The sequence below is a fragment of the Xenopus laevis genome, chromosome 6S, assembly GCF_017654675.1.
Source record: "Xenopus laevis strain J_2021 chromosome 6S, Xenopus_laevis_v10.1, whole genome shotgun sequence".
Classification (NCBI taxonomy): domain Eukaryota; kingdom Metazoa; phylum Chordata; class Amphibia; order Anura; family Pipidae; genus Xenopus; species Xenopus laevis.
This window is the reverse complement of record NC_054382.1, coordinates 136704898-136727329: the sequence shown is the minus strand read 5'-3', so window position 1 is coordinate 136727329 and position 22432 is coordinate 136704898. Positions and strand designations below refer to the sequence as shown.

Genomic DNA, 22432 nt, shown 5'->3' with positions numbered 1-22432 from the left:
TTCTCTAGCCTTGTGCTTAGATACATGTTGTATTGGGTGGGGGGCAAGAGTAAAAAGGGCAACTACTGTGCCCCACAGACAGAACGAGGGGGTTGTGGCTTCATATACATTTGCCTCAGTTAAAGTACAGGGAGAGCAGAGGGGAATGTCCCCCCACCTCTTTAATGAAGCAATGGCCCTTTAAATAAAATATTACCTTTATGGGCCGAGCTGCACAAGATTGAAAGGACCCATTGAGGCTTCTACTTTGCTCTTGGCTCTGTAACGGACTGGCTCCTGCCACGTCTCATTGGTGGAATAAATATCACTCTGCTACGTACGCTGCTTCTCATTGGCGTTTGACTTCCTGCCCCACCCCCTTCTCTTGTATGTTTCCAACTTGTTCATGTTCTAGCTCCGCCCCTCTCTCACCTTTTTCCAATTTACGTTTGCATCTCTCCTTTCCCATCCTCATCTTGTCTTGCCCCCCGCCCTGCAGCCTGAGCCCCTCTTGTCAGTGCGTTCCTCTCACTGCACTGCTGGTTCTCCCTCAGGATGAAGTCTCTGGAGCAGGACGCACTGAAGGCTCAGATGATGATTGCGCACTCCAAGGACAGCCGCAAATGTAGCACCCTGGATCAACTGGCCGAGTCCCCTTCCCCTGCACCCACTCCATCACCCACCCCACTGGAAGGTATTTGTCCTGCCATAAATACACCAGGGCTAGGGGGCGCCACTGTACCTAATGTTCATCTCTTCCCTTGCTCTCTCACTAGATTACAGCCCCCGGCTACTGACATCTCCAGGGCGACTGGTGAGTAAAGGAAAAACAAAGATGGCGTCTGGGTGGGATGGAGCGTAGGCTTAAGATCAGGAGGGAACTCTAGGCTTGCCCTGCTTACAAGACTTCTATGGGCAGAACCTACAGGGGAGTCTGGTAATTGCAGAGATTATTAGTTCTGCCAGGGATTGGGGGCAGGGAATGGACAATAAGGTCTTGCCTGCTGTTCCTTCAGCTTCTCACTCTTCTTCTCTCTGCTTCTCTTTCCCTTCCTTTATTCTTCTCTCTGCTTCTTTTTTCCCTTCCTTTATTCTTCTCTCTGCTTCTCTTTCCCCTTCCATTATTCTTCTCTCTGCTTCTCTTTCCCCTTCCTTTATTCTTCTCTCTGCTTCTTTTTTCCCTTCCTTTATTCTTCTCTCTGCTTCTCTTTCCCTTCCTTTATTCTTCTCTCTGCTTCTCTTTCCCTTCCTTTATTCTTCTCTCTGCTTCTCTTTCCCTTCCTTTATTCTTCTCTCTGCTTCCCTTTCCCTTCCTTTATTCTTCTCTCTGCTTCTCTTTCCCCTTCCATTATTCTTCTCTCTGCTTCTCTTTCCCTTCCTTTATTCTTCTCTGCTTCTCTTTCCATTCCTTTATTCTTCTCTCTGCTTCCCTTTCCCTTCCTTTATTCTTCTCTCTGCTTCTCTTTCCCCTTCCATTATTCTTCTCTCTGCTTCTCTTTCCCTTCCTTTATTCTTCTCTCTGCTTCTCTTTCCCTTCCTTTATTCTTCTCTCTGCTTCTCTTTCCCCTTCCATTCTTCTTCTCTCTGCTTCCCTTTCCCTTCCTTTATTCTTCTCTCTGCTTCTTTTTTCCCTTCCTTTATTCTTCTCTCTGCTTCTCTTTCCCCTTCCATTATTCTTCTCTCTGCTTCCCTTTCCCTTCCTTTATTCTTCTCTCTGCTTCTCTTTCCCCTTCCATTATTCTTCTCTCTGTTTCTCTTTCCATTCCTTTATTCTTTTCTCTGCTTCCCTTTCCCTTCCTTTATTCTTCTCTCTGCTTCTCTTTCCCCTTCCATTATTCTTCTCTCTGCTTCTCTTTCCCTTCCTTTATTCTTCTCTCTGCTTCTCTTTCCATTCCTTTATTCTTCTCTCTGCTTCTCTTTCCCCTTCCATTCTTCTTCTCTCTGCTTCCCTTTCCCTTCCTTTATTCTTCTCTCTGCTTCTCTTTCCCTTCCTTTATTCTTCTTCTTTCCCTTCCTTTATTCTTCTCTCTGCTTCTCTTTCCCCTTCCTTTATTCTTCTCTCTGCTTCTCTTTCCCTTCCTTTATTCTTCTCTCTGCTTCTCTTTCCCTTCCTTTATTCTTCTCTCTGCATCTCCTTTCCCTTCCTTTATTCTTCTCTCTGCATCTCCTTTCCCTTCCTTTATTCTTCTCTCTGCTTCTCTTTCCCTTCCTTTATTCTTCTCTCTGCTTCTCTTTCCCTTCCTTTATTCTTCTCTCTGCTTCTCTTTCCCTTCCTTTATTCTTCTCTCTGCTTCTCTTTCCCTTCCTTTATTCTTCTCTCTGCTTCTCTTTCCCTTCCTTTATTCTTCTCTCTGCTTCTCTTTCCCTTCCTTTATTCTTCTCTCTGCTTCTCTTTCCCTTCCTTTATTCTTCTCTCTGCTTCTCTTTCCCTTCCTTTATTCTTCTCTCTGCTTCTCTTTCCCTTCCTTTATTCTTCTCTCTGCTTCTCTTTCCCTTCCTTTATTCTTCTCTCTGCTTCTCTTTCCCTTCCATTATTCTTCTCTCTGCTTCTCTTTCCCCTTCCATTATTCTTCTCTCTGCTTCTCTTTCCCTTCCTTTATTCTTCTTCTTTCCCTTCCTTTATTCTTCTCTCTGCTTCTCTTTCCCTTCCTTTATTCTTCTCTCTGCTTCTCTTTCCCTTCCTTTATTCTTCTCTCTGCATCTCCTTTCCCCCACATGTTCCTCCCACGACCCACCCCAATGAATCCCTCAATATTTATTTGACCCCTTGTTATGCCTGTTACCCGATCCCCTTGCTCGGTCTTTTCCCCCCGTTTTACCCCACACTCTGCTTTCCAGTCTCATTCAGACAAGAAGTTTGACTACAGACAATTTGCCGCTATTCCGTCTTCCAAACCGGTGTATGAGATCCAGGTAGAGCTTGCATGCGGTCACATGACCGGGCCCCTAGTCTGCTGTGTGCTCTGGTGCTCCCTTTGTCATGTGATCAGGCCAGCCAATCAGGAAATGCAGTGGTGCTTTGGTGATGGCTCCTGGGATAATGATGTGGTCGGGGGTTTGCCGGTTCCACCACATTCCTGTGTAACAACTCCAGAACCGTCTGCATGTAACTACTCCCAATGAGCAGCCACTATAAACATTTACTTGCCCACAGACTTCATGACTTCTCTTTGCCATAGATAGTCCTGGCCCCAGTGGGGATCCTGAGATTGTCAGGGAACTGGAACTGCACCAGTTTATTTATTGGGTATATTGGGCCCAGGGGGCAGTGTGGTTGCTGAGCTCTGTACAGACATCGCACCTTATTGGCCAGTGTTTGGGCTGTTGGTCACATGCAGGTGTTGGCTCTGGCACTATCCTACTTCCATAACCGTTTGCCCTTTATAGTGTCCCCTTTATAGTGTCCCCTTTATAGTGTCCCCTTTATAGTGTCCTTTCTCTTTAACTGTCCCCAGACTAAATGTTTTCTCTTGTTTTAGTCCCCAGAGTTGACGCCAAACCTGAAATGCCCAGAAGATTCCAGAACATCAGGTGAGTGCACCGTGCAGGTTACACACACGTTTGCCCATCGCTCTCTGTGATTGGCCAGTTATACAGCACAATTCTACAATTGCATTTGTGCTTGTTATCCTCCAGGGGGCGCTCTTGCTATTCCTCCTGTAATATCCCACGTTAAGTCTCTAATGCTGCAAGACAGTTTATCTGTATCAGTGTATCAGGGATGTCTATGTAGCAAGCTGGGCAGGCTCACTTCATTCTCTGGCTGTATCCATTGGCTGGAGCCTCAACAGGGGCAAATAGCAGTGTCTCCACATGAACTGCACGACCCCCAGCATTTCCCCAAAGAACGAGAAGCCACTGATCAACCTAAACTACTAAATAAACAACTGGGTCCCTGGGGGAGGTGCTTATGGGCTGGATTGATAAACTTGCTCCCCTTTCTTCTTCCTCCCCTCTCTCCCTCCCTCCTTTCCTTCATCTCTTCCCTCCCTCCTTCCTTTCCTTTTTCTCTTCCCTCTCTCCCTCCTTCCTTTCCTTCTTCTCTTTCTCTCCCTCCTCTCCTTCATCTCTTCCCTCTCTCCCTCGTTCCTTTCCTTCTTCTCTTCCCTCCCTCCCTCCTTCCTTTCCTTCTTCTCTTTCTCTCTCCCTCCTCTCTCCTCCTCCTGTACTCGGTGCTGCTCGTAGGGAATAGTGTTTGGCCTGTGACTGTAACCCTAAACTCATGTACATGAATACTATGGCTTTTGGGCAACAGTTGTAGGCCAAGGGCCCCTGGTGATATTTTCTGTTTCCGGGGCCAAAGTGTTACGTGTGCAGTTGATTAGGGCAGTTCTGGTTATTGCCCCTGCTCTGTTTCCCTCTGACTCCTCTTTCTGCTCCAGACTGATCCTTTCCTCTCTCTCCTCTGTACATCCCGGCAGCAATGCATTCTGGGTAGGAGCCCTCTACTTGCCCGTGTGTGTGGCTTGGAACTAACCCCTTGAGGCTACTAACACTGAGCTTTAACAGGCCCCTGGCAAGTCACTTCTGTAGGTAACAGGCAGTCCCTCGGGAGGCTATTGTGTGACATCACTTACATTTTACTGCATGTCTGTCACATATGAAACCTCATGGAGTCCTTGCTTTATGGCAGACGAGTGGGAGAATCTGTCTGGCACCTGCGTCATCTATAGAAGAAAATAATGTTACTTTCTCTCCCACCTGGATTTATGGGATTATATATATAAATATATATACAGTATAGGGGTTTTGTTTGCTCTCTTTCAGCTGAGCTTTCCTGTCTCTTCTCTTTTCCTATACCAGCCCCTCCTCTCCAGCCAGCAGTGCTGTATCCTTATATATATATATATATAATATAAAGGGTAGCTCCCCCTGTTGTAGGTCTTGTGAGGCTTCTATCATTCCTGCCATAAAGCAAGACATTGGTGTGGTGATTGGCAGACAGGAAGCAGGGGGCAGGAAGTCACTAGGGATTCTGGGAAGGGAGAAATGTTCTGTATATATATACTGTATATATATATATAATCTCTGTTTGTCCCCGTGTGTGTGAGTTAATGACCCTCGTATGAAAGGAAAAGTTCCGCTTGCTTTGCCCCAGTATATGTGTGTGCTGTAGTTTCCCCTCCTACAATCTCACCGCTGCCTCTCTCCCCCATTTGTGCAGTTACCTGTAGCTTAGAGCATGTCCAGCAGGAGGAGGAGGAGCATGAAGGAGAGCCCGCCCCCAACACATCAGCACTGGAGGAAATGGCCACATACAACAAGCGCAAGCTTCAGCACACGAGGCGGAGCCTGGAGACCGCCGCCCCCACATAGTGTCAGCACTGTGACTCCTCCCACCATGGACTGTATGATGGGACCCGCCAGCTCTGCAATGAGCCCCACTAGTTACTGGCGGCTCCAAGAGACACACTGTGAGAATGGGCCCCATGTGCTGATCAATGGGGCCCGTGTGATCTGATTGGTGGAGGGAATAGATTAGCGCTCCTCTGCTACTTTCTTCCTCTGGGCGGCAGTTCCATGTTTGCAGCATGCAGATCTCAACCAGGATTGGCTGCCCGTGAGCTTAACCAGCCATAGAGAAGCAGGGGCTTCTTCACTTGCCTTTGCCTCCCACTCACTAGCCCCTGGCTTAGGTTTAATTGGAATGCTGCCCCCCTGCTGCTGCTGCTTCTGATATATACACCAGGAATCCTGTGAGAGTGAGTAGTTGCCTCTTTCTTTATATCCCAGCGCCTCCCCATAGGGTCGCATTTTAACTGCTTTAGAGAATTGCGTCTTCCAATGTTTTTATGAGCCCAGTTTTGACCCACTGGGTCCCAGTGAGTGTGAGTGTGAGTGCCCCTTTGAGCCATTTCTGTCTCCACTACACAATAATGAGGCAGTAGGGGGACAGCAGTGGCCCTGGGTCAGTTTAGGGGTGATTGAGGTTATTTATGAGTGGCTGTGTATATTTATAGTGTGTGTGTCCCCGGGGGTCTCCCGTACTCACTGCTGCCTCTCCCTGTAACTGGAGGGTGTTACTGAGGGTGCACAGCAGTGCAGGAGAGCAGCAATGGGGCTACAGTATAGAACTGCCCCTCCTTTGTCTCTCTGTGGCCTTAACCCAATGGTGGTGTCTCGGAACAATGACATGATTGGTTGCCAGTAGTGGGCGTGGCCACGGCACTACAGCATTTCCTATTGGCCATGCGGACCAATGGCAAGTCTTCTGTACTGTCACATGTAAGGGGGCGGCCATTAGTGAGGGCTTGTCCACTCTCCTTATGTTTTAGTGAAAGTCCATCCGGTTTTAATCAAATCAGTTGATTTTAGAAGATTTTTTTATCAGCAAAATGGGGTTTATATATATATATATATATATATATATATATACAGTATATACACGTTGTGATTGTGATGTTCATGGCTGCACGTCCCACATCCAGCACTGCAGGGGTTATTGTCACAGCCAGAGGAGGAGCCAGGAACTTGTGACCCGTTACTGATGTCACCGTAGCCCCAAACCATTGGCCTGATCTCCAGTAGGTACATTCCTCCTCCTCCTCCTCCTCCTCCTCCTCCTCCTCCTCCTCCTCCTCCTCCTCCTCCTGTTGAGTTTTATGCTGGAACTTTGGGAACGACTGTCTCTCTGTCAACTCGGAAGGGAATTATGGGTCAGTTTTTAATTTCACATTTGTTAAAGGAGAAGGAAAGGCTAAAAGTAAGTAAGCTTTATCAGAAAGGTCTATATAAATACACCAGTAACCCCTCAAAGTAATGCTGCTCTGAGTCCTCTGTCAAACAGCACATTTCTTTCCTTCTATTGTGTACTCATGGGCTTCTGTATCAGACTAACTGTTTTCAGCTTAAACCTCCAGGGCTAGGGCTTGAGCATGCTCAGTTTGTTCCTCTCTCTATCCTCCCATCCCTGCTGTTATCTGAGCTCAGAGCCTTGAGTGAGCAGGGGAGACTGAGGCAGGAAGTGATGTCACACCAAGCTAATATGGCAGCTGCTATCCTAAACAAAGAGTTCTAGAGCTGTTTACTCAGGTATGGTAAAGCATTCTGCAGAATAAAAATAGTGTTATAGCTTGTACTATAGTGGCTAATCTATTGGCAATAAACTGCTTTCCTTCTCCTTTAAGTGGCACAAATTTACTGTTTTGTGTGTGGCCGACAAAGTCTCTTGAACCCATCTCTGCCATTAATACACTTTGGGTCTAGGAGATACCGACCCATAAACACGTCACTGCCATTATTACACCATTATTGATGGGTTCAGATGATGGAGGCTCCTCACTTTCCCTTGAATTGGATCAGTGTGCTGGTACTGACACTACTCCCAATGCTGTTATAAGAGTTTTCAGGCTAAACAGAACCAGTACCAGCCGTGTCACTCAAGTAAATGGCAGTTTTAGGCAGTTCTGTGCCATCTCCAATACCCGGGGTGCCAGAACCCATGTTTATAGGTGAGATATTGAGTGGCCCTGGAAGGAATACTGGTAGTCATTGCTGGACTTCCAATACTGACTGATGGCACTGAGCCCGTTCAATATCAAGGCAAATTCTCATTAAAGCGTCTTCTGTTCAAAACTGAACCCCACCTTTGTGTATGGTGAGACCTGGTGGTCCTGTGCTGGGTACAAGACCTACCCCCGCGGCCAATAACCTCGACCCAACATGGAGCTCCCAGAATTTGCTGGCGCAGTGATCCAGTCGGCTCCCATCAGATCAGTGAGTTGCTATTGGGAGGTGCAGTGGGACGGGCAGGGGTGGGCGGGTGCTTTTGTCTCCCTGGCAGTCATCGCTTCTCCTGATTGGTGCCTTATTGTGGCCACAGTGCATGAGAATGGACAAGGAATTGGACTTTGCTTCTCCTCTAGAACCAGGGGCAGCTGGGCGGGATTTTTTCTAGGGTCTCTGAGCTGATGGCTCTTCTCTCTTTTTGGAGAGAGGAATTTGGGTCTCTGTCCCATGGGACCCCCAAAGCTGTAACTAGTGACATTTGTACAACTAAAGAACTTTATTTTGTGGTTCACAAACAATAAATTTACTTTACATTTATCAGTGGTTTTCTTTCTCTGTTACTGCCATGGACTGGCCCCTAATGCTCTCAACTCAACTGCACCCAAATTCACCTATTGTAGGGCATCAAATTGTAGCCCATCTGCCCCTTCTGCAGCCAAAATGGCACTTGGGCTAGGAGGTAAAATTTGACTCAAGCTGCACTATGGTACCCCCTTCTTCTAATCCCGAGCCCTGAAATGAGATCTACCACCCCCTTCACTCATAACAAGGTTACAGATATATAGAAACATTGGGGTGTCACCCTGCTATAGTTCCAGGGGTACCCAGGGCACAAATAAGCACTCACCCCAAATCTCCCCCTAACTGACCTTCAGACTGGGCCCCCTTAGCTCATAACAAGGTTACAGATATATAGAAACATTGGGGTAACAGTCACCCTGCTATAGTTCCAGGGGTACACAGGGTACAAATAAGCACTCACCCCCAAATCTCCCCCTAACTGACCTTCAGACTGGGCCCCCTTAGCTCATAACAAGGTTACAGATATATAGAAACATTGGGGTGTCACCCTGCTATAATTCCAGGGGTACCCAGGGTACAAATAAGCACTCACCCCAAATCTCCCCCTAACTGACCTTCAGACTGGGCCCCCTTAGCTCATAACAAGGTTACAGATATATAGAAACATTGGGGTAACAGTCACCCTGCTATAGTTCCAGGGGTACCCAGGGTACAAATAAACACTCACCCCAAATCTCCCCCTAACTGACCTTCACACTGGGCCCCCTTAGCTCATAACAAGGTTACAGATATATAGAAACATTGGGGTAACAGTCACCCTGCTATAGTTCCAGGGGTACCCAGGGCACAAATAAGCACTCACCCCAAATCTCCCCCTAACTGACCTTCAGACTGGGCCCCCTTAGCTCATAACAAGGTTACAGATATATAGAAACATTGGGGTGTCACCCTGCTATAGTTCCAGGGGTACCCAGGGCACAAATAAACACTCACCCCAAATCTCCCCCTAACTGACCTTCAGACTGGGCCCCCTTAGCTCATAACAAGGTTACAGATATATAGAAACATTGGGGTGTCACCCTGCTATAGTTCCAGGGGTACCCAGGGCACAAATAAGCACTCACCCCAAATCTCCCCCTAACTGACCTTCAAGCTGGACCTCCTTAGCTCATAATAAGGTTACAGATATATAGAAACATTGGGGTGTCACCTTGCTATAGTTCCAGGGGTACCCAGGGCACAAATAAGCACTCACCCCAAATCTCCCCCTAACTGACCTTCAGACTGGGCCCCCTTAGCTCATAACAAGGTTACAGATATATAGAAACATTGGGGTGTCACCCTGCTATAGTTCCAGGGGTACCCAGGGTACAAATAAGCACTCACCCCAAATCTCCCCCTAACTGACCTTCAGACTGGGCCCCCTTAGCTCATAACAAGGTTACAGATATATAGAAACATTGGGGTGTCACCCTGCTATAGTTCCAGGGGTACACAGGGTACAAATAAGCACTCACCCCAAATCTCCCCCTAACTGACCTTCAGACTGGGCCCCCTTAGCTCATAACAAGGTTACAGATATATAGAAACATTGGGGTAACAGTCACCCTGCTATAGTTCCAGGGGTACCCAGGGCACAAATAAGCACTCACCCCAAATCTCCCCCTAACTGACCTTCAAGCTGGACCTCCTTAGCTCATAATAAGGAGGATCAAGCAGATTTGTTAAGGGAAAGGACTAGGCAACTCTTGATTTGGTGCTGGAGCAGGTAAATGTATAGGAGCAGGTAAGATTCAGAAGTAGCTGAACAGGAACTGATGAATGTAGATGCAGGAGTAGGTGAATGTGTAGATGTAGGAGCAGGTAAGATTCAGAGGAAGATGTGGGAGTAGGTGAATGTGTAGATGTAGGTCAGGGGTCCCCAACCTTTTTTACCTATGAGCCACATTCAAAAATGAAAAGAGTTGTAGAGCAACACAGCCATGCAAAAAGTTCCTGGAGTGCCAAATAAGGGCTGTGATTGGCCATTGGTAATCTCTATGTGGACTGGCAACCTACATTGAGGCTCAGTTTGGCAGTACATCTGGTTTTATACAACTAAAACTTCCCTCCAAGCCTGGAATTCAAAAATAATCACCTGCTTTGAGGCCACTGGGGTTGGGGAGCAACATGTTAGTCATGAGCTACTGGTTGGGGATCACTGATGTAGGTGCAGGAGCAGGTAACATTCAGGAGTAGGTGAATATTTAGGTTCAGGAGCAGGTGAATGTGTAGATCAGGGGTGTCCAAACATTTTGCAACGAGGGGCAGATTTGGTGAGGTGAAAATGTGTGGGGGCTGACCATTCAGCCCAACATTCTTTGAACCATTAACATATTTTAAACAAGGAATTGAGTAGCCGTAGCAGTAATATTTGGGCACATTAGTGAAATGATCAGCCACTTGGTCTATACTGTGTCTGTGAGCTGAAGTGTTAGTAATAGACACATAGTGATACATAGTGACGCGCCATTTACGTATACGTATTTACTTTACTGTACTGACACGTCACTACGTCTATTGCACCTTCAGCCGTAAAGAAGTATGTGAGACGTCACTATGTGTCAGATCATTTCACTAATGTGCCTTAATATTACTGATATGGGATTCCTGATCCCACTGTGCTGGGGGGCCTCATTATTATTCATTTCATGATGGAGGCTGAGGGCTGGTGTCAATTGGAAAACAGGCCGCAATGGGCCCCCGGGCTACACTTTCTCTGGTGTAGATGTAGGTGTAGGTACAATTCAGAAGTAAATAAATATTTTGGTTCAGGAGCAGGTGAATGTGTAGATGTAGGTGTAGGTATAGGTGCAGGAACAGTACGATTCAGGAGCAGGTGTAGGTGTAGGTACAATTCAGAAGGAGGTGAATGTGTCGGTGCAGGAGGAGGTTAGAGTCACGATCACCTCCCTTAATCCAGGCTCCCTTTCACTTGAGGGGGAGCCCTCAGATAATTGGTGTTAATAAGAGAGGAGCCAAGTAAGAGTTCTGGACGAGCAAAGGGTAATGGTTGTTAAGGTTTTTGGACGGAAGGCACAGTTCTTGGAATAGACAAAGTGTAGTCAGGCAGGCTGGGGTCGGTGAGGGCAGAGTTCAAGCAAGGTCAGACAGGCAAGGGTCAATACAGGCAGGCTGGAGTCAGGATTAGCAGAGTTCAGAATAGTCAGGCAGGCTAGGGTCAAAATTGGCTTCAGAATAAAAATTTAATTCAGAATAATCAGACAGGCTGGAATCAAAACCAATAATCAAACACAAGAAACTCACACCCAAGATACTAGCGGGTAGAACCTACAACGGGCAATGAGTTTGAACCAGAAGTGTTGAAATATTTGAATTTCGCTCCATTCATCGTGATGATGTCACACGGTCGACAAGTAAACCTGGAAGTGCGCGGCCGTGAGAGACATAGTGACCCTGGCGCAAGAGCAGAGAGGAGTAGGGTTGCGGGCGTCCCCGTCGGGCCCCAGTCCCCACTAGACCATCAGGGTAAGTCCTTACATTACCCCCCCCCCTCGAGCAGAGGCCACCGTGAATCATGTACCCCAGACCAAATCTATAGAAGTATTAACAGAAGGTACAGAGGACAAACGACCACAGTAGAAAAAGCCTTCAGATACAAATCATTAACAATATAAAATGGAGATTGACCAGAAGATACATGAGATGAATTATTATTGGCCAATTCTGCCCAATTCGATAACTCCGCCCATGAGGATCGATTATCAGCAACGTCGCATCTTACGAATTCTTCAAGGGACTGATTAACTCTCTCCGTTTCACCATTGGTTTGAGAATGTTATGCAGTGGAAAATGATAAATTGATCCCAACTAGAGAGCAGAAGGCTCAACAGAACTTAGAAATAAATTGTTCTCCCCTGTCAGACACAATATTGATCGGAAAAACATACAGTCTACAAATGTTACAAATAAACAATTCAGCCAACGTTTTAGCAGAAGGGAGGTGTGGAAGAGGAATAAAATGACTCATTTTGCTGAATCTATCCACCACCCAAATCACTGGTTTCCCCTGAGAGGGAGGAAGGTCAACTATAAAATCCATCGACAGATGGGACCAGGGTCAATCAGGAATAGGCAATGACCTTACCAATCGCTGTGACCTGTGAGGATTCTGACCTCTGACAGAATGGACACGAATTGACAAATCTTTGCACATCTTGTTTAAATGAAGGTAGGACTGCGTTACTCTCTGTTTATATGGAAACATTAGGGTAGGACTGCGTTACTCTCTGTTTATATGGAAACATTAGGGTAGGACTGCGTTACTCTCTGTTTATAGGGAAACATTATGGTAGGACTGCGTTACTCTCCCAGTTTATATGGAACATTATAGACTGCGTTACTCTCAGTTAATATGGAAACATTATGGTAGGACTGCGTTACTCTCTGTTATATTGGAAACATTAGGGTAGGACTGCGTTACTCTAGTTAATATGGAAACATTATGGTAGGCTGCGTTACTCAGTTAATATGGAAACATTATGGTAGGACTGCGTTACTCTCCCAGTTTATATGGAAACATTAGGGTGGACTGCGTTACCTTTAATATGGAAACATAGGTAGACTGCGTTACTCATCTACTGTTAATATGGAAACATTAGGTAGGACTGCGTTACTCTCAGTTAATATGGAAACATTAGGGTAGGACTGCGTTAGGGAAACATTATGGTAGGACTGCGTTACTCTCAGTTAATATGGAAACATTATGGTAGGACTGCGTTACTCTCAGTTAATATGGAAACATTAGGGTAGGACTGCGTTACTCTCAGTTTATATGGAAACATTATGGTAGGACTGCGTTACTCTCAGTTAATATGGAAACATTATGGTAGGACTGCGTTACTCTCTGGAACATTCTACTGTTAATATGGAAACACTAGGAGGCTGCGTTACTCTCAGTTAATATGGAAACATTAGGTAGGACTGCGTTACTCTCAGTTATATGGAAAATTATGGGGGTAGGACTGGTACTCTCTGTTAATTATGAAACATGGTAGGACTGCGTTACTCTCCAGTTATATGGAAACATTAGGTAGGACTGCGTTACTCAGTTAATATGGAAACATTACATCTGCGGTATATGGAACATGGGTAGGACTGCGTTACTCCTAGTTATATGGAAAATTATGGGTAGGCGTTACTGGTAGGACCTGTGGAAACATTATGGTAGGACTGCGTTACTCTGTTATATGGAAACATTAGGGTAGGACTGCGTTACTCAGTTAATATGGAAACATTAGGTAGGACTGCGTTTATATGGAAACATCTGCTGTTAATATGGAAACATATGGACTGCGTTACTCTCAGTTATATGGAAACATTAGGTAGGACTGCGGTTACTGCGTCAAGTTTAATATGGAACACTACTCTCATGGAAACATTATGGTAGGACTGCGTTACTCTCAGTTTATATGGAAACATTAGGTAGGACTGCGTTACATTAGGGTAGGACTGGGAAACATGGTAGGACTGTTACTCCACTGCTTAGTTATATGGAAACATTAGGGTAGGACTGCGTTACTCTCAGTTAATATGGAAACATTATGGTAGGACTGCGTTACTCTCAGTTAATATGGAAACATTATGGTAGGACTGCGTTACTCTCCAGTTTATATGGAAACATTAGGGTAGGACTGCGTTACGCTCAGTTAATATGGAAACATTAGGGTAGGACTGCGTTACTCTCTGTTTATATGGAAACATTATGGTAGGACTGCGTTACTCTCTGTTAATATGGAAACATTATGGTAGGACTGCGTTACTCTCAGTTAATATGGAAACATTAGGGTAGGACTGCGTTACGCTCAGTTAATATGGAAACATTAGGGTAGGACTGCGTTACTCTCTGTTTATATGGAAACATTATGGTAGGACTGCGTTACTCTCTGTTAATATGGAAACATTATGGTAGGACTGCGTTACTCTCAGTTCCTTAGGTAGGACTGCGTTACTCTCAGGGAACATTTAGGAACTGCGTTACTCTCAGTTAATATGGAAACATTATGGTAGGACTGCGTTACTCTCAGTTAATATGGAAACATTAGGGTAGGACTGCGTTACTCTCCCAGTTTATATGGAAACATTAGGGTAGGACTGCGTTACGCTCAGTTAATATGGAAACATTAGGGTAGGGACTGCGTTACTCTCTGTTTATATGGAAACATTATGGTAGGACTGCGTTACTCTCTGTTAATATGGAAACATTATGGTAGGACTGCGTTACTCTCAGCGTTACTCTCAGAAACATTAGGTAGGACTGCGTTACGTTTTAATATGGAAACATTAGGGTAGGACTGCGTTACTCTCAGTTTATATGGAAACATTATGGTAGGACTGCGTTACTCTCTTTAATATGGAAACATTATGGTAGGACTGCGTTACTCTCAGTTAATATGGAAACATTATGGTAGGACTGCGTTACTCTCCCAGTTTATATGGAAACATTAGGGTAGGACTGCGTTACGCTCAGTTAATATGGAAACATTACGGTAGGACTTCGTTACTCTCAGTTAATTGGAACTGGTTACTCTCAGTTAATATGGAAACATTAGGACTGCGTTACTTCCATTATGTTTACTCCCCAGTTTATATGGAAACATTAGTGTAGGACTGCGTTACGCTCAGTTAATATGGAAACATTAGGGTAGGACTGCGTTACTCTCTGTTTATATGGAAACATTATGGGAGGACTGCGTTACTCTCAGTTAATAAGGAAACATTATGGTAGGACTGCGTTACTCTCCCAGTTTATATGGAAACATTAGGGTAGGACTGCGTTACGCTCAGTTAATATGGAAACATTAGGGTAGGACTGCGTTACTCTCTGTTTATATGGAAACATTATGGGAGGACTGCGTTACTCTCCCAGTTTATATGGAAACATTAGGGTAGGACTGCGTTACGCTCAGTTAATATGGAAACATTAGGGTAGAACTGCGTTACTCTCTGTTTATATGGAAACATTAGGGTAGGACTGCGTTACGCTCAGTTAATATGGAAACATTAGGGTAGGACTGCGTTACTCTCAGTTAATATGGAAACATTACGGTAGGACTGCGTTACTCTCTGTTTATATGGAAACATTATGGTAGGACTGTGTTACTCTCTGTTTATATGGAAACATTACGGAAGGACTGTGTTACGCTAAGTTAATATGGAAACATTAGGGTAGGACTGCGTTACTCTCTGTTTATATGGAAACATTATGGTAGGACTGCGTTACTCTCTGTTTATAGGGAAACATTATGGTAGGACTGCGTTACTCTCCCAGTTTATATGGAAACATTATGGTAGGACTGCGTTACTCTCCCAGTTTATATGGAAACATTATGGTAGGACTGCGTTACGCTCAGTTAATATGGAAACATTAGGGTAGGACTGTGTTACTCTCTGTTTATATGGAAACATTAGGGTAGGACTGCGTTACTCTCCCAGTTTATATGGAAACATTATGGTAGGACTGTATTACTGGAGTCAAACCCTTCCCCCTATGTATTTAGCAGCTGTCTGTGTGTGTTTGCAGTTCTTCCCCTGTGCCGGTGACACCCACCTGTCTGGCTGTTACACAGTGACAATAATTAACCTTTCCCCTCCCCCTTATTTAATTGTGTCCCTCCCCCACCCCCAACTCAGCAATGTGAGGGGCAAGAAGAGTTGCCCCACCAATTGTCCTGCCCCTCTGCCCCTGTTCCCAGGTACAAGAAGACACAGAAGTCCCGCCCTGCACCAAAGTCTCTGCTGCTGACTGGGGATTAATCATTGGGTGCTGGAGCTGCCATGCTGCATAATCTCCATTCAAGCACCCGCAGTTTCATCAGTAAAGAATCCCCAGGAACTGCTCTTATAAATGTACGAAATATTGTGTATTGTACAGTTGCACACACTTTACAGCAATTCCCAGTTGGCCAATTCTGATTGAGTTAATATTAACCAGTTGAGGGGGTGCTAAACTGGTGTAAACTCTGTTATTGTAATTTTCTGATGGAGCAAATAATCTGAGCTGGAAATTGTCTGCCATCAACTGTATGATTTCCCCCTTGCACTGCACAGCCTGGTTGCTAGGATCAGATACCCTGGTAACCAGTCAGTATAGTTTATTTGTATATCACTAACACATAAAGACAAAAGGAAAGTGCATGGGGTGGAGCCAGATGTTCCCTGGCTTTAACCCTATGTGCCTGGATTATAAAAGTGACCAACTGCACAGAACGATGTACTGGGTCTCACCTAGGGATGCCGCTTTCATTGGAGGAAATGGAATGAAGCTTAGTTTTCATTGGAGGAAGTGGGATACCACTTTGATTTAATTGGAGGAAGTGGAATGCAGCATTGTTTTCATTGGAGGAAGTGGGATGCTGCTTTGATTTAATTGGAGGAAGTGGGATGCTGCTTTAATTTAATTGGAGGAAGTGGGATGCCGGTTTGATTTCATTGGAGGAAGTTGGATGCTGCTGTGCCAGTGCAACCTCCAGTATCTGCCATAGTGAGCTGGGTCAATAGTGAAAGTGAGTAACCCCCAGCAACACCCCGTTTCTTGCAAAAAAAGATTGAAATTGCTCATCGTACATTATATGTTTGTTACTCTCCCAGTGAGCTTACAATCTAAGGTCCCAATCACATTTCCATCAGTCCCTGTCCCAGTGAGCTTACAATCTAAGGTCCCAATCACATTTCCATCAGTCCCTGTCCCAGTGAGCTTACAATCTAAGGTGCCTATCACATTTCCATCAGTCCCTGTCCCAGTGAGCTTACAATCTAAGGTCCCTATCACATTCCCATCAGTCTCTGTCCCAGTGAGTTTACAATCTAAGGTCCCTATCACATTGCCATCAGTCCCTGCCCCAGTGAGCTTACAATCTAAGGTCCCTATCACATTCCCATCAGTCCCTGACTCAGTGAGCTTACAATCTAAGATCCCTATCACATTCCCATCAGTCCCTGTCCCAGTGAGTTTACAGTCTAAGGTCCCTATCATATTCCCATCAGTCCCTGTCCCAGTGAGCTTACAATCTAAGGTCCCTATCACATTCCCATCAGTCCCTGTCCCAATGAGTTTACAATCTAAGGTCCCTATCACATTCCCATCAGTCCCTGACTCAGTGAGTTTACAATCTAAGGTCCCTATCACATTCCCATCAGTCCCTGACTCAGTGAGCTTACAATCTAAGATCCCTATCACATTCCCATCAGTCCCTGTCCCAGTGAGCTTACAATCTAAGATCCCTATCTTAGACTGCTTGAGTCTAACTTTCTTGGCTACAGCCACACAGGTTTCTACCCACATTCAGTTGAACTACAACTCCCAGCACCCCATGGCAACATTCCGAATGCACTTGCAGGGTGTCCCTGTCCCTGTAACCGCACTCAGCGGCCGAGACTAAAGCAGAGAGTGAGACTGTCAGGACTTTAACACTTTGGGGAAGAGCTGAGCAGCCCCAGGGGGGGTTAATGCTGGGGAAATGGGAAGCCAATAGGTGTGGGGTGGGGGAGGAGGCTGAGGAATTCGTCACTTATCTGTGCAGGGTGAGTAAATATCCTCACACACATATATATATACACTGTATATACTCACTCTGTGACACACGGGGGCAGGGCTAGAGACAGAGGGAGGAGGAGACTGTGGGTGAGTCAGGAATCCAATGGGAGGGAAGAGACTGAGGAAGAGACAGAAAAAGACAGACAGAGACTCCCCACCTGCCCAGGTAAGTGTCACTCACTCTCTGTACTGGGACTGCTGGATATAGGCCCCCCCCTGTATTTAACTCTGTTCCCTCCCCTCCTATAAACTCAACTGCCCCCCCCCCACAGTAACTGCCGGAGAGGGAGGGGGACAAGGAGATTCCGGGAGTTGTGTGTGTGGGGGGGTACTTTGTTGTTACATTTCCCACTTGTTGATAGAAAGTTGCCAATAATGAGCTGCCCCCCCCCACCTACTGGGGTCCTGCCCTGCTCTCCCACTGTTCTCATTTATCAGCCCCCCAATAACCAGAGCCCCATTATTAACGGCCGAGTCTCTTCTGCCAAAATCCACTGACACTTTATTACTGACTTACCCCTCCCCCCGTCTGATCTCAGTCTCCTTCATATTCACCTGTCTAATGGCCTGGGTGGGGCCCCCTGTACCTAATGAATGGGCCCCCCTCCCCCAATGCACATTATCAGTCTCAGCCCTCTTACAGGATATACTGTACCCCCTACTGTAAATGATAAGGATATTAGAGGTCACTGAGGGGTTGTTCTGTGACCATATAAAGGCACAAGGCTGCAGGCTGAGTTATACAGGGAACTCTGAGTATCACTCATGTATTATAAGGGATAATGTACCCCCTACTGTAAATGATAAGGATATTAGAAGTCACTGAGGGGTTGTTCTGTGACCATATAAAGACACAAGGCTGCAGGCTGAGTTATACAGGGAACTCTGAGTATCACTCATGTGTTATAAGGGATAATGTACCCCCTACTGTAACTGATAAGGATATTAGAGGTCACTGAGGGGTTGTTCTGTGACCATATAAAGGCACAAGGCTGCAGGCTGAGTTATACAGGGAACTCTGAGTATCACTCATGTATTATAAGGGATAATGTACCCCCTACTGTAAATGATAAGGATATTAGAAGTCACTGAGGGGTTGTTCTGTGACCATATAAAGGCACAAGGCTGCAGGCTGAGTTATACAGGGAACTCTGAGTATCACTCATGTATTATAAGGGATAATGTACCCCCTACTGTAAATGATAAGGATATTAGAAGTCACTGAGGGGTTGTTCTGTGACCATATAAAGGCACAAGGCTGCAGGCTGAGTTATACAGGGAACTCTGAGTATCACTCATGTATTATAAGGGATAATATACCCCCTACTGTAAATGATAAGGATATTAGAAGTCACTGAGGGGTTGTTCTGTGACCATATAAAGGCACAAGGCTACAGGCTGAGTTATACAGGGAACTCTGAGTATCACTCATGTATTATAAGGGATAATGTACCCCCTACTGTAAATGATAAGGATATTACCTGCTTCTCCATAGTAAAAGCACACAAAACGCCCGTGTCGTCCTACCCTAAGACTTACTGGTGCCTGTGAGCAAAGTAACGGATTTATTGATGATGATTTGTCTTGTGTGAAGAATAAATGTGACGTAACGGGGTAACTGTGCCTCGCTACATTTGTTACCGAGTGGCGCACGCAGGTTCTTCCCCTGTTTATAAATGACCATCTGGGTCAGTGGAACAAAATAATCAAGTTCTGCTGAGAAGACAAGGACCCCAGGCTGCTGAATGTTTGGGAAAAGGGGAGCACAAGCCCAGGAGCTATAGATATAAGTAACTAACAACCTGCCCCACTGTGGATTTACCCCCCTTACTCTATACAATTAAACAGAACCTTGTACTTGTTACCAATTGGACTGGACAAGCCCATTATAGGGCAAAGCAGATGTGATGGACTGTTCCATGGGGAACTTCAAAATTTAAATACCCATTAATTCCTGACTTTGTAGGTCTGACTCCTGAAATAATGTAGCAGAAGTCACGTCTTATCTGAGTCTGTTAATCAGCTGGTTCTGCTATATTTTTTCAGGATTCAGAACCAACAGTGCAGAAACTATAAACAGCCAGAAACTGCTGTCACATAAACCCATTATTTATCCTGCTGTGAGTTCTGGGGTATTATACATGGAATTGGCACTGTATTTATCTGCTGTGTGTTCTGGGGTATTATACATGGAATTGGCCCTGTATTTATCTGCTGTGTGTTCTGGGGTATTATACATGGAATTGGCCCTGTATTTATCTGCTGTGTGTTCTGGGGTATTATACATGGAATTGGTCCTGTATTTATCTGCTGTGTGTTCTGGGGTATTATACATGGAATTGTCACTGTATTTATCTGCTGTGTGTTCTGGGGTATTATACATGGATTGGCCCTGTATTTATATGCTGTGTTGTTCTGGTATTATACATGGAATTGGCCCGTATTTATCTGCCTGTGAGTTCTGGGGTATTATACATGGAATATGTCCTTGTATTTTTAATCTGGCCCCTTTTGGTGGGGGTGGTTTTTTTTCTGGGGTATTATACATGGAATTGGTCGCTGTATTTATCTGCTGTGTGTTCTGGGGTATTATACATGGAATTGGCACTGTATTTATCTGCTGTGTGTCTGGTATTATACATGGAATTGGTCCTGTATTTATCTGCTGTGTGTTCTGGGGTATTATACATGGAATTGGCCCTGTATTTATCTGCTGGTGTGTTCTGGAGTATATACATGGAATTGGCACTTATTTATCTGCTGTGTGTTCTGGGTATTAATACATGGAATTGACAGCTGTATTTATCTGGCGTGTGTTACTGGGGTATTAATACATGGAATTGGCCTGTATTTATCCTGCTTGTGTGTTCTGCTGGGGTATTATACATGGAATTGGCCCTGCATTTATCCTGCTGTGTGTTCTGGGTATTATACATGGATTGGCCCTGTATTTATCTGCTGTGTGTTCTGGGGTATTATACATGGAATTGGCCCTTATTTATCTGCTGTGAGTTCTGGGTATTATTACATGGAATTGGCACTGTATTTATCTGCTGTGTGTTTGGGTATTATACATGGATTGCACTGTATTTATCCTGCTGTGTGTTCTGGGTATTATACATGGAATTGGCCCTGTATTTATCTGCTGTGTGTTCTGGGGGTATTATACAATGGAATTGGCTCTGTATTTATCTGCTGTGTTGTTCTGGGGTATTATACATGGAATTGGCCCTGTATTTATCTGCTGTTGTTCTGGGGATTATACATTGGAATTGGCACTGTATTTATCTGCTGTGTGTTCTGGGGTATTATAACATGGAATTGGGCCCTGTATTTATCTGCTGTGTGTTCTGGGGTATTATACATGGAATTTGGTCCTGTAATTTATCTGCTGTGAGTTCTGGGGTATTATAACATGGAATTGGCACTGTATTTATCTGCTGTGTGTTCTGGGTTATTATACATGGAATTGGCCCTGTATTTATCTGCTGTGTGTTCTGGGGTATTATACATGGAATTGGCCCTGTATTATCTGCTGTGTGTTCTGGGTATTATACATGGAATTGGCCCTGTATTTTATCTGCTGTGTGTTCTGGGGTATTTACATGGAATTGGCCCTGTATTTATATCTGCTGTGTTTTCTGGGGTATTATATATGGAATTGGTTGTAATTTATCTGCTGGTTGTTCTGGGGGTATTATACATGGAATTGGCCCTGTATTTATCTGCTGTGTGTTCTGGGTATTAACATGGAATTTGGCCTGTATTTATTCTGCTGTGTGTGGTATTATACATGGAATTGGCCCTGTATTTATTGCTGTGAGTTCTGGGGTATTATACATGGAATTGGCCCTGTATTTATTCTGCTGTGTGTTCTGGGTATTATACATGGAATTGGCCCTGTATTTATCTGCTGTGTGTTCTGGGGTATTATACATGGAATTGGCACTGTATTTATCTGCTGTGTGTTCTGGGTATTATACATGGAATTGGCCCTGTATTTATCTGCTGTGTGTTCTGGGTATTATACATGGAATTGGTCCTGTATTTATCTGCTGTGAGTTTCTGGGGTATTATACATGGAATTGGCCCTGTAATTTATCTGCTAGTGTGTTCTGGGTATTATTACATGGAATTGGCCCTGTATTTATCTGCTGTGTGTTCTGGGGTATTATACATGGAATTGGCACCTGTATTTATCTGCTGTGTGTTCTGGGTATTATACATGGAATTGTCCCTGTATTTATCTGCTGTGTGTTCTGGGTATTATACATGGAATTGGCCCTGTATTTATCTGCTGTGTGTTTCTGGGTATTATACATGGAATGGCCCTGTATTTATCTGCTGTGAGTTCTGGGGTATTATACATGGAATGGCACTGTATTATCTGCTGTGTGTTCTGGGGTATTTATACATGGATTGGCCCTGTATTTATCTGCTGTGTGTTCTGGGTATATACATGGGAAATTGCACTGTATTTATCTGCTGTGTGTTCTGGGGTATTATACATGGAATTGGCCCTGCTATTTATCTGCTGTGTGTTCGGGTATTAATACAGGGAATTGGCCCTGTATTTATCTTGCTGTGTGTTTCTGGGTATTATACATGGAAATTGACCCTGTTATTTATCCCTGCTGTGTGTTCTGGGGTATTATACATGGAATTGGCCCCTGTAATTTATCTGGCTGTGTGGTTCTGGGTATTATACCATGGAATTGGGCCCCTGGTAATTTAATCTCTGTGTGTTCTGGGTTTATACCATGGAAATTTGGTCCTGTATTTTATCTGCCTGTGAAGTTCTGGGGTATTATACAATGGAATTGGCAC

At 44.8% G+C, this 22432-nt stretch overlaps 2 protein-coding genes across 34 annotated transcripts in view; both read left to right on the top strand.

The window, feature by feature from the left end:
* scrib.S (scribbled planar cell polarity protein S homeolog) overlaps positions 1–5660 on the top strand; it is a 66728-nt gene extending 61068 nt beyond the window's left edge. For 25 of the 32 annotated variants that reach the window (XM_041568065.1, XM_041568081.1, XM_041568082.1 and 22 more), the window contains 5 exons: positions 534–673; positions 756–793; positions 2818–2892; positions 3459–3510; positions 5144–5660. In XM_041568065.1, coding sequence (XP_041423999.1) covers positions 534–673; positions 756–793; positions 2818–2892; positions 3459–3510; positions 5144–5295 — 457 coding nt within the window. In that variant the 3' untranslated portion in view covers positions 5296–5660. Of the gene's footprint in view, positions 1–533; positions 674–755; positions 794–2817; positions 2893–3458; positions 3511–4361; positions 4414–5143 lie in introns of all 32 variants that reach the window. The other 7 variants (XM_041568077.1, XM_041568078.1, XM_041568084.1 and 4 more) reach the window with 7 other exon arrangements.
* Positions 5553–22432, top strand: part of fam83h.S (family with sequence similarity 83 member H S homeolog) — a 37588-nt gene continuing 20708 nt past the window's right edge. The window contains exon 1 of one of the 2 annotated variants that reach the window (XM_041568097.1): positions 5553–5681. The gene's annotated coding sequence lies outside the window, so the exon portion shown is untranslated. Of the gene's footprint in view, positions 5682–17618; positions 17772–22432 lie in introns of those variants that run through there. The other variant, XM_018224027.2, reaches the window with a different exon arrangement.